This window comes from Strix uralensis, chromosome Z, assembly GCF_047716275.1.
Source record: "Strix uralensis isolate ZFMK-TIS-50842 chromosome Z, bStrUra1, whole genome shotgun sequence".
NCBI lineage: Eukaryota > Metazoa > Chordata > Aves > Strigiformes > Strigidae > Strix > Strix uralensis.
Window position 1 is genome coordinate 15,992,834 of NC_134012.1, and position 17,231 is coordinate 16,010,064.

At 39.7% G+C, this 17,231-nt stretch overlaps 1 protein-coding gene across 1 annotated transcript in view; it reads right to left on the reverse strand.

Annotated features, from left to right (window-relative positions):
- The window catches only part of SV2C (synaptic vesicle glycoprotein 2C), an 82,679-nt gene that overhangs the window by 38,244 nt on the left and 27,204 nt on the right, over positions 1–17,231 (reverse strand). The window contains exon 3 of the mRNA XM_074855729.1: positions 7,903–8,054. Coding sequence (XP_074711830.1) covers positions 7,903–8,054 — 152 coding nt within the window. The remainder of the gene's footprint in view (positions 1–7,902; positions 8,055–17,231) is intronic.

The window sequence follows — 17,231 nt, forward strand, 5'->3', positions numbered from 1 at the left end:
CTCTTATATGCCTTCTGCAATATTAAAGTAGGCATCACTGATGCATCTCTTGCATATCAAAGTCACTGATGGCATCCTATTGCCATGGCATTCTATTTCAGCATGTTTCAACTTCAAGGAAACCAAATACAATCACAGAATCATCTAGGTTAGAAAAGACCTTGAAGATCATCCAGTCCAACCATTAACCAAACATTGACAGTTCTCAACTACACCATATCCCTCAGCGCTATGTCAACCCAACTCTTAAACACCTCCAGGGATGGGGACTCCACCACCTCCCTGGGCAGCCCATTCCAATGCCTAACAACCCATTCTGTAAAGAAATGCTTCCTAATATCTAGTCTAAACCTTCCCTGGCACAGCTTGAGGCCATTACCTCTTGTCCTATTGCTTGTTACTTGGTTAAAGAGACTCATCCCCAGTTCTCTGCAACCTCCTTTCAGGTAGTTGTAGAGGGCGATGAGGTCTCCCCTCAGCCTCCTCTTCTCCAGACTAAACAACCCCAGTTCCCTCAGCCGCTCCTCATACGACATGTGCTCCAGACCCTTCACCAGCTTCGTTGCCCTTCTCTGGACACACTCGAGTAATTCAATGTCCTTTTTGTAGTGAGGGACCCAAAACTGAACACAGTAATTGAGTTGCGGCCTCACCAGTGCCGAGAACAGGGGTAAGATCCCTTCCCTGTCCCTGCTGGACACGCTAGTTCTGATGCAAGCCAGGATGCCATTGGCCTTCCTGGCCACCTGGGCACACTGCTGGCTCATGTTCAGCCGGCTGTCAATCAACAACCCCAGGTCCCTCTCTGACTGGCAGCTCTCCAGCCACTCCTCCCCAAGCCTGTAGCGCTGCTGGGGGTTGTTGTGGCCCAAGTGCAGCACCCGGCATTTGGCCTTATTGAAACTCCTACAGTTGGCCTCAGCCCATCGCTCCAGCCTGTCCAGGTCTCTCTGCAGAGCCTCCCTACCCTCGAGCAGATCAACACTCCCACCCAACCTGGTGTCATCTGCAAACTTACTGAGGGTGCACTCGATCCCCTCATCCAGATCATCAATAAAGATGTTAAACAGGAGTGGCCCCAAAACCGAGCCCTGGGGGACACCACTCGTGACCGGCCGCCAACTGGATTTAACTCCGTTCACCACAACTCTCTGGGCCCGGCCATCCAGCCAGTTTTTTACCCAGCGAAGCGTGTGCCCATCCAAGCCATGAGCAGCCAGTTTCACCAGGAGAATGCTGTGGGAAACGGTGTCAAATTCAAGGTAGACAACACCCACAGCCTTTCCCTCATCCAATAAGCAGGTCACCCTGTCGTAGAAGGAGATCAGGTTTGTCAAGCAGGACCTGCCTTTCATAAACCCATGCTGACTGGGCCTGATCATCTGGTTGTCCCGCATGTGTTGTGTGATGGCACTCAGGATGAGCTGCTCCATCAGCTTTCCTGGGCACAGAAACGAAGCTGACAGGCCTGTAATTTCCCAGATCATCCTTCCAACCCTTCATATATATGGGCGTCACATTGGCCGATTTCCAATCTGTGGGGACCTCCCCGGTCAGCCAGGACTGCTGGTAAATGATGGAAAGCAGCTTGGCGAGCACCCCAGCCAGCTCCTTCAGCACCCTCGGGTGTATCCCGTCTGGTCCCATAGACTTGTGTATGTCTATGTGATGCAGTAGGTCACTGACTATCTCCTCCTGGATTGTCGGGGGGGGGGGGGTGGGGGGGTGTGGGGGTGATAGTAATCACATAACTGTTTTTCCTATTTCCAACTCACATTAAGGTGTTGACGTACAAGGAACTGCAGTAAATCATCTCTGTAGATATTACTACTGAGTATAATTTCTTTCTCTGGTTGTTTTGGGAGCAGTTACCACACTGATGCAGCAGTACGAAATCAGTCAAGTGCGGCTTTTTTTATTATAAATCATGTAAGTATATCCTGGTCTTTTGATTGCATGACTGCACTGCATCAGAGATAGTCAAATTCCCCTCTGGGGATTACAGCAAAGGAAGGGTGGAAGAAGGAACTTGGTGATCCTTTCCCTAAGATGAAACCATGATTTATAATACATTTATAAGCTGCTGGGCACCTCGCTGCTGAGGAATGCTGGGAGCAGCTGATGTAATAGCCATGAGTGAAATCAAACTGTTCCTCTGATGCTCAGACCCACCTCCACACACATTTCAGAATTCAGAACTGCTACAAGAAATATTTGAAATGTGGTATCTGTAAAAGTAATAGCCACTTATTTACAGCACCACCAACTTTGACACTTTGAAGCTTATAGATTTGAGCAGACAAATTGTTTCTAAAGACACTTCACAGATATTAATCTGTGCATTCTCAACAAAGTAATTAATACCGGGTTTTTTTACAGACAAGTAATAATGAAGTTAAGAAAATGCCATTATTAAGGAAAAAATCCCAATTTTTCAAAATAGTCAAGATTTCTATACTCATCCAGGTAAATCCTGAACTAGACCTTGAGATAACCAAGTTCATGGGTCACTGTTGAAAAAAATGTAGCCTATACAATCTGCTAGCAAAAAATCTGGCTTCTAATACTTCATCTTAGTAACAAAGTCATTCATTAACCTTTTAATTTCTACAAAAATAAATGCTGACAGACAGAAAAAACTCCACTTTTTCCTTATATTGTATAAACATACACTATGTAACATCTATGTACTGGGGAACAATTGTTTCACAGCATTCATCTCGGAATAACCATCACCACAAAAGAGTGTAAACTTTTGACTGCACTTTGCTAATGCAATAAACTCTTGTCTCTTTACAATGAGAGGAGACCAGCAGGCTAGAATGAAGTCTCTGTACGTCCACACTTGCAGCTCCCACCATTCAGAAGCATACAGTTCTGCTCATCAGAAGTACTGGAAGATGAATGGCTTCTAAGATCCTTCTGCTTTTATTGCTGACTAAGTACTCACCATGCCCTATAGGCCCACTGATAATACATAGCATTGGCATAGGAGTTAAAAGTTTTTCTGAATTCATTGCCACTGAATAGTTTCAGTCCATCGTGTTCTCAGTTTAGTCTGCTGCAGGCTGAGAGACTAACTACTCCATTAACACTGCCTGGTGCTGTACATGATCTGAGCTGCACTGTGAGCCAGTAGCTCTCCATCTCCTCATCTACGCAGCTGCTGCATGCAACTCTGCTTAGCTCCTTGCCTATTTTACTACAGTATAGTTCACAATTGTTTCATACAAAAGAGGATTTTATTGCAGTTTTGAAGATATGTTTACCATTTTAATCTCCAACTGGATGACACAAGAACAAAGCAAACATGACAGTAGGAAATACTGCAGAAACTACCCTCAAGCCACCTAGAAAAATGTGATAAAAGATCTTTTTGACTGGCAGTAAAGTTAATTTCTTCAGGCAAATTGATCTGCTTCACCTCAGCAATCCTCTGCTACAAATGGAGAAATGTTTTTCAGGCCACTTTGCAAATCACTTACTCAAAAGAAAAACAGATCGGTCCATTCTAATCACAATTACACTTGGTTAGAAATAGAAGTCATTTATGGACTTTTGTGTCTATGAAAAGACTGATCTCCTTATGGGAGGTAGAATTAAGAACGGGCAATACGTCTCCAGTAGTAGGTTTGGTAAAATTAGTGTGGTCCTATTGAGGTATTGAGGACAAGCTGTGGTTTGGTGTGCCCTTAAAACCCTCCAGTGATGGAGATTCTTTAACCACATTTGGTAGTTTTTCTTAGTATTTTATTACATCTGTATTTAAAACTTAACTTCTTTCCTATCTAAACTAAATCCCAGTTTCTGCCATTTAAACTTACTCAAGGATATTGGCAGAAGAAAAGTAAAAGGCAAAGATCTTCAGAGTAATGTAGGAGCAAATATATTTTACAAACCAGGAAAAGAATACAAAATTTCCAGTAGGAAACACAATTAAACACTTTAAAAAGAGAAGTTACCATTAATCTTTTAAATGCAATGTTTTGCAAGTCAAGTATGAGTCCATCGTTTGGACACTTCTATGTCTGCATTTTTAAGTTCTGTGTTACTGTAAAAAAGTTATTCTCTTTTTTAAAAAAAAAATATTAAATATTCAGAAAAAAATGGTTTTCTTTAGTAAAATTCTAATTGTTCACTAAAGCCATTTGACATGGCTGTCTCCTCTCTCCCCTTGTAAGTACCAGAAGTAGGGGTTAGAGTGTAAGGAAAGCTTCAGATTTCAAGTGCAGCTCATGCTGTAGCAGCCTGGACACCTGCACCATCCTGTTCTCTGCCTTGCAATCTAATTTCTTTTTGGCCATGTGTTCCCCTTCTTGTTCAGGAATAAGATTTAAAAATCAGTGAGGACAATATTTGTTTGTCACTAAGCAAAATACTCTAGGGAATGTTTCAAATTTTGGAAGGTTTTTCTGTAGTTTATGAAGCCAGAAAAGACTTATATACATCCTATGCAAAACATAAAACTATGTGGAATATCAAAACTAATATGTTAAATACACTGAAATCCTTATCCAGCTTCCCCTGAATTTTTGTTTGGAGATATGGTGCAACAAAACTCAACTTTTCCTTTTTGTAAAATAATATATGTGTATGGCAGACAACAGGTATTTTTTCAGAACTGATAATTTTATAACTTTCTTTTGTTGTTTTTAATTAAAGGAGTAAAAAGCCTGGAATAACTTGTATAATTCTTTTTGATTCCTATCCTCAGATGAACACATAAACTTGGTATAACAAGACTGTAATATATCACTATCTGGATTTTAAACTGAAATGTAATTTCTCAGTCTTAAGATTTTTCATAAATTTAAAAATTAACATTTTAAAGAATATTGTAATACACATTTGATGCATTTGACAGTCTTTGAACTAATCTACCTTCAAACATGATGCTAAATTTAAAGTTGCGCTTGCACAATTTTTTATAAAATGGTGATTTTTCTTCCTATCCAGCCTGATCTAAATAGTGCATAAAGCAATATTTTTGTAGCAGCGTTATCTGGGACTTTGTTAATTGGCAGCAATTAGAAGCATTTCTCTGCAGATGTTTCTTCCAATAGCTTCTCCATGACCTCCTCTTTCGGAGACCCTGAACAAATCTATACACATTTTCAAATTTTAAACCAAAGCCAACAGCTACAGCATTTAAGAAGTCCTGAGACAGGGATGCTTGTCTTCCAGATTATATTAGCCTTTCTGTATGTGGTCACTGCAACACTACATCAGGATGATTCCTCTCTTAACAACATGCTCATACCAAGGCAACTCTTAGCTTCTCTTTATTTTGTGTTTCAAAGCATTACTCAGGTTTCAGACACTCCTGTGCTGCTCAACAGAAATGGAGATAAACTGTTACATATAAAGAATGCAATCTTTGTTTTCTCACAGAAAGATAGAGCTAAATGTTCAACTGGTAAACTTGTACAGACAGTTTCACTGGCTGCCTTGGTCTAGATAATATATACTGGCTGTGAATCTAGGACTTTTTAAAGTGGCTTATGTAAGAGGCAGTACAAATGAAAGGAATACATTTACAAAAGAGTGAGGAAAAAAAATCTATGAAATTATTCTATTCTGTTGGCTTGGTATTTTTCTATTAATTTAAGAATAATTCCACTATGCTCAATGGCAGCTTATTGCTTTTCAATAGATGCAACTTCATTCACTGCCGTTGAGTAACTTCTGAGTTCAGCTGGGAAAAATCAACTCTATTTACTCCTTATGTGAGAAGCAGAGAGCTCAGAAATCCCTATGCACTATATAAATGAGGCTTATAAGTGGTTGGGTTCCTTTGTTTATAAAATTTTACTTTCTAGTCAGTGGAGATGTGAATTATGAGAAGCACTGGAAGTGATTTGGAGAAAAATCTGTATCTTTGCTTGATTCTGGCAAAATAATTCCATGGAAACCATGTAGAAATTGTAAAAGAGAAAATACCACTACAAGAGCCTCTTCGTGAATGCACGTGATACAAATAGTGCAGAGATCTGCTCTCGTATTCGCCTGACCTGGAGTTTTTTCAGGAGGGTACAGCAATATGAGACCACAGTCTCCTGAGTGCCGGAACTGGGTTTGCCCTGGGAGACCTTCGCAATGTCTGAGAGCTCGGCACAGTATTGTGACAACAAAGCAGTTTGTCCTTGGTCCTGACCTGGGGTGATTCCACGTTTGTACTAGGAACTAAGACACAGGTTTTAAACTTCACAATGTAATGAAAAATTCTGTTTTGAAGTGAAGACAATTTTAAGACCTCAGCAAAACCCATAAATATATTCTGTTTAATTTTGCCAAAATGATGTGTAAACCCACTTCTTTTCCTGTGAGAAAGGATTGTTTGGGGTTTTTTTTGATAGCTTGATTTTTGCCTTCCTTTTAGCTTTTTCAACTTTTCTTAATACACTGTAAGGAAAGTGATTTATATGGCTAACACTGAAGAATACTGTATTTAAAAATTGGGTTTTATATTCTTTTGTCTTAAGTAATTTAATAAATACTTTTGCAGGAGGACACCAAAAATATCAGTGCAGCACGGCTTTTTGTTGTGGATAGTGTTCCAGTGCTAAAGAAAGAAGAAAATTTTTCCCTCTAGTGTCACTGCTTTGGTATAAGGAAGTGTATTAGTATTCATTGAGATATTGATTTATAAAATCTACAGTGAAATTAGACAACCTATGTAAATCAGTCTGTCATAATGTTTGAATTTTCCACTGAAAGATAAAGAAAAAAATCCATAGGAAAGCAAAAAGTACTTGGCATGAAGAGTAATTTACTCACTGGGAAAAAAAAAAATTATCCACATTGTGCTTTGTCAGCAAAAATTACTCTCTTTGATTCCAACAATTCAAAGCCAAAGGCAAGGTTGAAGACATAGATTCAGGTTGTGTGTACTGGACTATAAAATTAATTTTAATGCAACAGTCCAGATATTTAATTAGTCTGCATGATTATAACTTGTTTCTGGGCATTACCACTTGTTAAATGTTTCAATCACTTTGGGAAAACCTTATGAAGTTGTCCTCTCTTTCACAATCCAACTGCAATAAACTTCATTGCTTGGCTAAAGAAAGTTGCTTTGGCTGCCAGCTAACTCACAATGCAACTTTACTTGTCTGAAGGAGTGCCAGGGAGAAGTGCTTGAAGACACTGATTTTTAAGAACCCTTGAGCAGTCTCAGCAATCCTGGAGATCTGTGAGAATTTAACTCTTCTGAAAGGCAAACCCAAGAGACTAAGAATTTAATCTGTTCATCCAAATAATGTTTAACCACGTCAGGGCAGTAAAGAGCTCTTTCACAAAGTGGCTTATATTGCATGTGTATATAACTTCAGCCATTGCAAGCCTTCTGTCTTATCTGCCGTCATTCACCTCTGCAGCATGAACAGTGCACACTGTTCAATTTCTCTATCTCTACACTACTAAAAAGATTTATAAGAATGAAATATTCAGCACAGTTTTATATTCAGAACTAAGACTGCAAACAAGATAGCCCTTGCTCTTCTTTCTCAAGAATGTGTAATTGACATCTCTGTATAAAACAAACCAATCTAGCACACTTTTGTCATCCAGAAATTTAAAATTTATATTCTCTGATGCAAGTCTCCACATCACCTATTTTCTCCAGATTCAACAATAACACTAATTATAATTTCATATGTCTAGGTTTTCAGTAATTTAAAGAATCTGACTAAATATGGGTATTAGCTAATTTTTGTGCCTTTTAATATTGTTATTTAGGGTACAAGCTATTCTCATTATTTAAACCAAAAGGAATACATTTTTTTCTTAACAGCAGGGTCAGTATTTTGAGAACAGACATGAAGTCCTCTGTTTAAACTTCACTTCAAGAGCTTTACTGTCATACTAGAAGAGCTACAAATCAAAAGGAGGTGTCTTTCTTACCATAATGAGGAATTATTGCCCAAGCCATTGCAGAAGCATAGATGCCACCAATCATCCAAAACATACAGAGCCAACTCAGGTGTTCACCTCGTTTCTCCCGAGCAAGCACTTCCGAAAAATAGGAGAAAACTGTTGGCACAGCTCCACCAATCCTAAAAGGAGATACAGATCGTGGATTAAGCAAGAGAGTAACAGCTAGTTGAAGTCTGAACAAACCCATAGCTGCAGTCATTGAAAACCCAAACTACAAGTAGTTCTTCTGGCAAGAGTGTTTTTTCTCAAATTGCACCATGCATTGGGGAACTCTTGAGGCATCTTTCACCAGTTCAGACGCAATTTTTGTCAAATATTTCCTTGAAAACTCTGTGTACAATTCACTGCGTTCAGTGTTTCAAGGGGATTGTCAATGTGTCGGCCACCAGAACAGAAACCAGCACAAAGTGTTGACTTTCAACACCACAAAAATCCTAAAATCATAGCAGTCTACTGACAAATGTCAAAATACATTAACTACAAATATTAGACATTTTCCCAAAGAATAATAGATACTTCTCTAAGTCTTACGTCCCATGCTTTAGGTAGTCAAGAACTGACTAAATGCCAACTATGTTACTAATACATTCTATTCATGCATATTTAAAAAGATGTTCTCTTCAGTTGCACTCCGTGATTTGCTAAGTCCATGCTGCTTTTTTACTTAAGTTTTTAATGAAAAGCCTATGCATTCATATAATATTCAGTTTTTGACATGGTAAATAAACACTGTCTGAAGGTTTTCTGGACAAAAAAAAAGAGTTCAAGTTGGTTTTACAAAAATCAGAGTAACTGAAATTATGTACCATTTTCAGCACCACCTTCCTGATTATCCTTTACTGTCTTTACCTCTTCACTACCAATGCAAGCTGTCAAATGTTCCACAACAGAACAAGTCCTTGTGAATTTTATTTTTCCTGACGAAGAAAATACCTGTGAAGCTTGAAGAGGTATCGTCACATACCAGATTACATACTTTAAAGCAGTATCTTGTATGGTTTGAATTTTTAACTGAATTTTAAAGATAAATGCATATTTATGCAGTCATCTTGGACCTGTCAAGCTGGGATCAAAAAGAAGGAAGCTTGAAACAGATTAAAACAGATATTAAATAGGAAAACATGAATACAGAAATGGTATTTCACTCCTAAGAAAATTCAGTGCCATAGCAATACAGCTTATTTTAATATGTCTTCAGGTACATGGATGAAATACTGGATTGAGCTGTTATACTTGTTTAGGGGTCTGCTGTTTTGTCACTTCCTTCTAGACAGGTCTTCATGAAATCCTGGTGGTCAACTCTCAGTTTTACAATGAATGTTTCCCATAGTTGAGCCTGCTAGCTCTTATACTCTCTGCCAGTTCTGCAAAGGTTTATACCTCCATGAATTGTTGTTAGATATACTGCTAGCGAGGGCTGTAACTCATTTCTTCTCTTGGGTGAAAACACTAAAAGCCTTCACTAGTGAACTGCCCTGTCACGAGCAAGGGGAGACATTGTCCTCGAAGGTTCTCCTTGAAGCCCTGGGTGAGGAATGGTGAAAGGGGCATGGTCAAGGGTGGAATCACAGATCATTTTGCTGTGATGGGGAAGCACTGCTCCCTCAGTGGTGCTATGGACTCGGGGTTCTCCAGTTCCCAAAGTATAAGTAGATTACAGCTATGGTTTCTTAACGTCCAGGGCTCAGACACAGTTTTGAATTGCACTCCCATAGTATTGCTCAAATACAGTACTCATGGATCTAATTAGAATTCTTTTTCTAATGTTGAAAATTCACTAGCAGAACTAGAAACAATGTCTTCCTCTTTCCTACCTAAGCTGGAAAGTGCTGATGAGGAGCTATAGGTGTCCACTTTCAAGACCACCTAAAGTAATAGATTGGTCATGGGATGAAGGACAGTCTCATTCATGCAATAACACCCTACCTAAAGAAAATAGTTTTTGGTAAGTCAGTGCTTATTCTTCTGATTCCTTTTGCTCATTAAGAAAAGCACACAGAGTGGTAAGTAAATATACATTTGGCTTTTTTCCTGGTCTATTAACCAACCTGTTTTTCTAAATCTACAATTTTCTTCATTTTATGTTTTGTCATGAAGTACAGAATCTTGTCTTTATTTTATAATGCAGTTACTATGGTAGTAAATATAGCCTGAAACCATCTGTGCTATATAGCACAATTAATAATAAAACACATTTAACACTTTAATAGTTCTCCTATTGCAAAATGCTTGAAAACATTCTCTGTAAAGGGTTCATTTCAGGCAAATGCAGTTCTTATGCTTATGAAATTCAAGACTCAACATATAATCTTACTGAAATCTCCCTTAAATATCCTAGGCTGGAATTCTGATGAAGTGGGGTTTGTGGAGAGTTTCCAATGGGTGGAGTAAGTCATGCATCTGTAGGTCATACAAGTGTTTGTGGAATGATGGGTTAGGAAATGGGTGGATGCTTCAAGTGGAAATAACACACTCTATCATAATGTCATAAAATGTACAGAGATCCTGACCAAAAGCAGCAAAAAAGGCATCTCCTACCTGTCAGCATGAACCAACTGTACCATGAAGAATGGGTGTTTGATGCTGCTTTAGCATTTAAAACTGATCCATGTGGGTTGACTCATACGCTATGTCCTAAAGGTCCTCCAAGGCTACGGAAAAAGCATTGTCCGTACCAAATAATTTAATAGGGCAACTTTTCTAAGAAATAGACCTTTTAGACATGAAGAGGAATTTTGGAGCCAGCAAAACAAACTGTTTATTTAGGATATGCAATTAAACAGAAAAAAAAATATGAATCAGCTTAAAAAAACTCCAGTTTTTATGTTTCATCCAATGTGATTAAGTTGATATTTCCAGTGAGTACACCAACAGGCTAAGAAAGATTAAAAATCCAACTACTATGTTCATACTGATTAAATAGTGAAAATAACTTGTCTACTGTCTAAAGGAGAAATAAAGGACGTATTTTCATCATATAGACAACAGCTGCTATTTAGAGTTGTAGGTCTCTGTTTCATAGCAACTGTGTAGGAAAGTGTGTTGTGCACTTCTCACCTTAAAAGTGTGAATGGAAAACTTATTTCTCAGCTGGTTAAAGTCTTCCTTCTGGCCTCATGTAAGTGTGGAGTGATACTGCTAGAAGCTTTTAGGATGCCGGTACCTAAAAAGCTCTTCCTATGTCACAAAGCTATTACAATGACTAAAATACTATTATGAAAATCTTAGAGACATTAATCAACAGCTGAATTGGAGGAGAGAGGAGGGAGATGAAGATGAAGCATCCTGCTGCAGAAGACTGTTCTTTTGCTCTTATGTTGGGCAATCTCAGGGTGGCAGTAGCCATGCCTCCACTCTGTAAAACTTGCTCCCAAATGCAGAGCAAGTGACAGCAGAATGAGAGGGCAGGAAGAGCTACAGCTGTTATCACACCAAACAACAATGAGGAATCTCCTTAAAAACTGTATGGACCTAGTGAACATTTTTAAGGAGCAAAGAAACTTCTGTCTGACTCTTGCAGGAATTTTAATGTGTGTTTTGTAACTGCAGCCATTTGTTATTATAGAACTAATGTGGTATCTGGTATACTGAACATTGTTAGCAGAAGCATAAACTACCTCTCAAAGGCTTAGGCAAGAGAAGATCACAGCAACTCTGGCTTCTTCCATCACTCTCTTGTGAGGATCTTTCTTCAGCAGCTATTGCATATTGTGAATTAATCAAATGTTCATATTAAAAAAACCCCACCATATCATCCATCAGCTGCAAGGAAGAAAGCACTTCTTATAATCAAAAAAATCCTAGGCTAGATCCCATCTTCACTGACACTCATGTAAGCCCTTAATAATTCAGTTGAGCTCCAGTTGAGCCCTTTCATATTTACATGGAAGGAACAGAATTTGATCCTCAACATTTTTCTATTACAAGTTTAAAAGCAGACTGCCTCTTTGGTATCCTGCCAACATTGTGTGGAATGGATGGTGGCATGCACAGGAAGGAATTCCAAATAAAATCAAAGGCAGAGTTGCCACTGATTTTAAAGTAGGAAGACGTCATCTTTTGTTTTATGGGAAATGCAAACACTATTTTCCCATAGGATACAGTATTAAGTCTGCTTCTAGCAATTAATTGGTTTGATACAGTGAGCTGTTTGTTCTTATTGTGTTTATAAATTATATGCTCATCCTCATTTGTAGAAAATAATTTGATATGCAAAACTACATTCTTCTTTTCACATGTCTGCATGTTCAGATGACAAGCCTGTGAAAATCATGCTGACTTGAGAAGAATGTTTAATCTAAAAGATGGGAAGGATTTTAATGTTCTTAAATACAAATGATTCAAGCAAAATTGAGTTTTTACATCTTATCTGTTATTCATGTATGTTATTTTTTCAGTCGTCATAGACAAAGCAGTGGACAAAAAATTCTTGTCTACAGATCATGGAGGGGAATCCATGCATTACTTCCTAAAGGGTCACTAAGACTATCTACAGGGTGCAGATATACTGTGAGTATGTACAAATTAACTATACAGGGTTTTTATACCTCCACTGGAAAATTGTGTAGAGTCTGAACATTTTTTTTGATATTAAAATACCACTGGTCTAAACCTCTGGATTGATGATCATGAGTGATAACTGCCTCCAGAATAACAGTTTCTGTAATGAGGCACACTCTAACACCAGTGGGAGGCAAAATTTTGTTGAGCTTGGCTCAAGGGCATAAAATAAACTCTCACCCTACAACGATCAGTCTCTTCACTTAAAACAACAGGATGCATTCTTTCAACCTTGTCTTTTTTAATAAATATGTAGGAATGTAGGCAAGAACAACACTTAATAAACACCAGGAGCCTTTTCTTATTGCACAAATTGCTCCATATGTAGAGATAATGGTATAAATGTTAGTCAAAAGAATGACAAATACCAGTCATGATCTTTTTCAGGTTTTTTTCATCTTTTGTAATAAACCCCACCAGAATTAGGCAGGGCAAGAGCAGAATGTATGATTTTTTGGTATTTTTCTCAGAAACATGTAATTCAATTGGAAGGAAATACCAACTAATTAGCATATCATTAAACTTTTTGATGTAAAAAATGAGCCAGTTTTAGAGCCTTATGGGTTACATCTGTTTGGAGGAAAAAATTAATGACTGAACATGTCATTTGATGCCATCTTGGTTGTAGAGAATGTACAAATTCTGCCCCCAAATTCTTATTCTATTCTTACTGCTTTGTTTTCTTCAGGATTATGTTCTTAATATCTTTCTAGCTACATATTTAGGTTCTGGCTACTTCTTTCTGCTTTTGCTCATATTCAGACTCACACACACAGAGTCCACCACTGCAGCTGCCTTTAATCTCTAGTGAAAGCCATCCCCTACATAGTTCAACTTACACTTGGCATGCATATGGTATATGTTTTGGGTGGTGGTTTTATTTTCTCAGTTCTGTTAAAAAAAAGAGTTGTACTGTTTCTTCTATTTGTTCACAAAGAAGGGTGGCTTCTTATCTAACATTTTGATGCAATTTTAAAAAAAAATAGATTAAAAAGAACAACAGTTATTTAGGGGGAAATGACAATACAGAAATAAGCAGCTGATCTAATCCCACTCTTCAGCAAAAGAACGTTCAATTTCTGACCCCAGAAAATCACCCAAACTGAAAGCTCTGCTTTTGTAATGTTATTTCTGTACACTCTCTGTTCATGTTTGTTCTGTGAAATTAGGGGGAGGGGGAAATCAAAAGGAGATTTAAGTGATGCACCCTGGGAGAGTAGGATTCAGTGAAACAAACAATAAGCTAAGGTACATTTGCATTTTCTTTGTCACAAACAAAGATGATATATGTCTGCTAATCTACCTTCAGATCTGTGATCTGTCACAACAGATTTTGGCAGCTACACAGTGTGACAGCTGGGATGAAAACACTTCCGGGAGGCATTCAGGAACCTCTGGCTTTGGATAGAAGTCTTTGTTTATTTGAAAATTCCCTAGCCATAGGGGCTCGAAATGCAAAAGCATACAAGGAATAGAGATACTAAATGCACAAGACAGGATGGTGTTCTTCTGAAATACCTTGTCTTCTTCCCTTTCAAACTTGGACAATATCCAGACTAAAAATGAAGATAGGTCTGTGTGAAATGGCATTTGCAAGTTGTCACCTTGTTATTTGCAATTTGTTAAGAAGTAATGGAGCTCAAAACACAGATTCAGTGTTACAGTCCTGAGATATGGAAACAGCCCACCACTCTTTGTCCTTCTGTCAGATTGCCCCTACTCTTCCCTCTTCTTATTAACACCTCTCTACCCCCCACTAACACAAGTCTCATTAAAAAGCATCTCTGTTGTTCTCCTTTCTGAACTGTCATTTGACTGGCAAAGTATCTAAGAATGAGCAGCCAGATTGACCAGTTCTCCCTGAGAACTGCGGGATAAAGCCCTACAAAACTGCAGCACACTATAGACTAAGTTTGCTGATCATTCTGCCCATGTTTAAACACAAGTGACTCTTTGGACTATGTGTATTAGAGAAGTTGTCTTTCAGGTACACCCATGGCCTGTAGTAAGAAACTCCTTCTGATAAAGATTCATGTGATGATTTATGAAACTCTACTGTCAGTTCTGATGGAAGCTGACAATGAGTAAATAATTCATTCCCTGAATTTACCCAACATTATTTAAAAACATCAAGTAAAATTTGATGTCACATTCAAGCAAATAACTGCAAAGAATTTACCTGCAGTATTTGCTCAGCTAGATATGTCAGATAAATTGCTTTCAGATCTGCCAGTATCGGTAATCACAAAATCATTGTTTATGAACACTTTCTTTTGCAGATTTTCTTCTCCTTCTCCTTCTCCTTCTCCTTCTCCTTCTCCTTCTCCTTCTCCTTCTCCTTCTCCTTCTCCTTCTCCTTCTCCTTCTCCTTCTCCTTCTCCTTCTCCTTCTTCTTTTTCATTGCTCTTTTCAAGTTTTACTGGAAAGGCAGATATGGTGGGAGTCTGTTATGGACCACCCAACCAAGATGAAGAGACAGACAAAATATTCTATAAGCAGCTGAGAGAAGTCTCACAATTGCTAGCCCTTGTTCTCATGGGAGACTTCAACTTACCAGATGTCTGCTGGAAATACAATACAGCAGACAGGAAACAGCCCAGGAGATTCCTGAAATGTGTGGAAGATAACTTCCTGACACAGTTGGTGAGGGAACCAACTAGGGAAGGCAACCCACTGGACCTGTTCGTGAACAGAGAAGGACTCATGGGTCATGTGACAGTTGCAGGCCATCTTGGGCACAGTGATTACAAAATGATAGAGTTTTTGATTCTCAGAGAAGTCAGGAGGGGGCTCAGCAGAAGTGTTAACTTGGACTTCCAGAGGGCAGACTTTGGCCTGTTTAGGAGCTTGGTTGACAGTGTCCCTTGGGAAGCAGTCCTGAAGGAGAAAGTAGTCCCGGAAATCTGGACATTCTTCAGGAAGGAAGTCTTAAAGGCACAGGAACAGGACATCCCCATGTACTGAAAGATGAGACAGTGGGGAAGAAGACTGGCCTAGTTGAACAGAGAACTGAACTCAGGAGAGAAAAGAGAGTTTATGACATTAGGAAGAAGTGACAGGCAACTCAGGAGGACTACGGGGATGTTGTAAGGTTATGCAGGCAGAAAATTAGAAGGGCCAAAGTCCAACAAGAACTTTATCTGGCTACTGTGTAAAAGACAATAAAAAATGTTTCTATAAATCCACTAGCATCAAAAGGAGGGCTAAGGAGAATCTCCATCCTTTTTTGGATACGGGGCCAAACATAGTGACAAAGGATGAGGAAAAGGCTGTGAGGTACTTAATACCTTCTTTGCCTCAGTCTTTAATAGTAAGACCAGTTTTTCTCGGGGCACCCAACACCCTGTGCTGGAAGACAGGGAAGGGGAGCAGAATCCATAATCCAAGGGGAAATGCTTAGCGACCTGCTACACCACTTAGACATACACAGGTCTATGGGGCCAGATGGGAACCACCCAAGGGTATTGATGGAGCTTGAGGAAGTGCTCATCAAGTCACTTTCCATCATTTATCAGCAGTCCTGGCTAAGCAGGGAGATCCCAGTTGACTGGAGGTTAGCAAATGTGGCGTCTATCTACAAGAAGGGCTGGAATGAGGATCTGGGGAACTGCAGGCCTGTCAGTCTGACCTTGGTGCCAGGGAAGGTTACGGAGCAGATCATCCTGAGTGTCATCATGCGGCACATACAGGACAACCAGGTGAACAGGCCCAGTCTGAATGGGCTTCTGAAAGGCAGGTTCTGCCTGACTAACTTGGTCTTCTGTGACAAGGTGTCCCGCTTACTGGATGAGGGAAAGGCTGTGGATGTTGTCTACCTTGATTTTAGTAAGGCCTTTGACACCATTTCCCACAGCATTCTCCTGGCGAAACTGGCTGCTTGTGGCTTGGATGGGCACACGCTTTGCTGGGTAAAAAACTGGCTGGATGGCCGGGCCCAAAGAGTTGTGGTGAATGGAGTTAAATCCAGTTGGTGGCTGGTCACAAGTGGTGTTCCCCTGGGCTCAGTATTGGGGCCAGTTTTGTTTAATATCTGTATCAGTGATCTGGATGAGGGGATTGAGTGCACCCTTAGTAAGTTTGAAGACAACACCAAGTTGGGTGGGAGTGTTTATCTGCTTGAGGGTAGGAAGGGCTCTACAGAGGGATCTGGACAGGCTGGATCAATGGGCTGAGGCCAACTGTATGAAGTTCAACAAGACTGAGTGCTGGGTCCTGCAGTTGGGGCACAACTACCCCATGCAATGCTACAGGCTTGGGGAAGAGTGGCTGGAAAGCTGCTTGACAGAAAAGGAGTGAGGGAGCATTGTTCAACAGCCAGCTGAATATGACAGCAGTGCACCCAGGTGGCCAAGAAGGCCAGTAGCATCCTGGTTTGTATCAGAAAAAGTGTCGCCAGCAGGACTAGAGAAGTGATCGTCCCTCTCTACTCAGCGCAAGTAAGACCGCACCTTGAATACTGTGTTCATTTTTGGGCCCCTCACTACAGGAGAGACACTGGGGTGCTGGAGCATGTGCAAAGAGGAGCAACGAAGCTGGTGAAGGGTCTAGAGCACAAGTCTTATGAGGAGTGGCTGAAGGAACTGGGGTTGTTTAGTCTGGAGAAAAGGAGGCTCAGGGGAGGTTCTACTCCACGTCTATCTGAAAGGAAGTTGTACCGAGGTGGGTGTCAGCCTCTTCGTCCAAGTAACCAGTGATAGGATGAGATGAAACAGCCTCAAGTTGTGCCAGGGGAGATT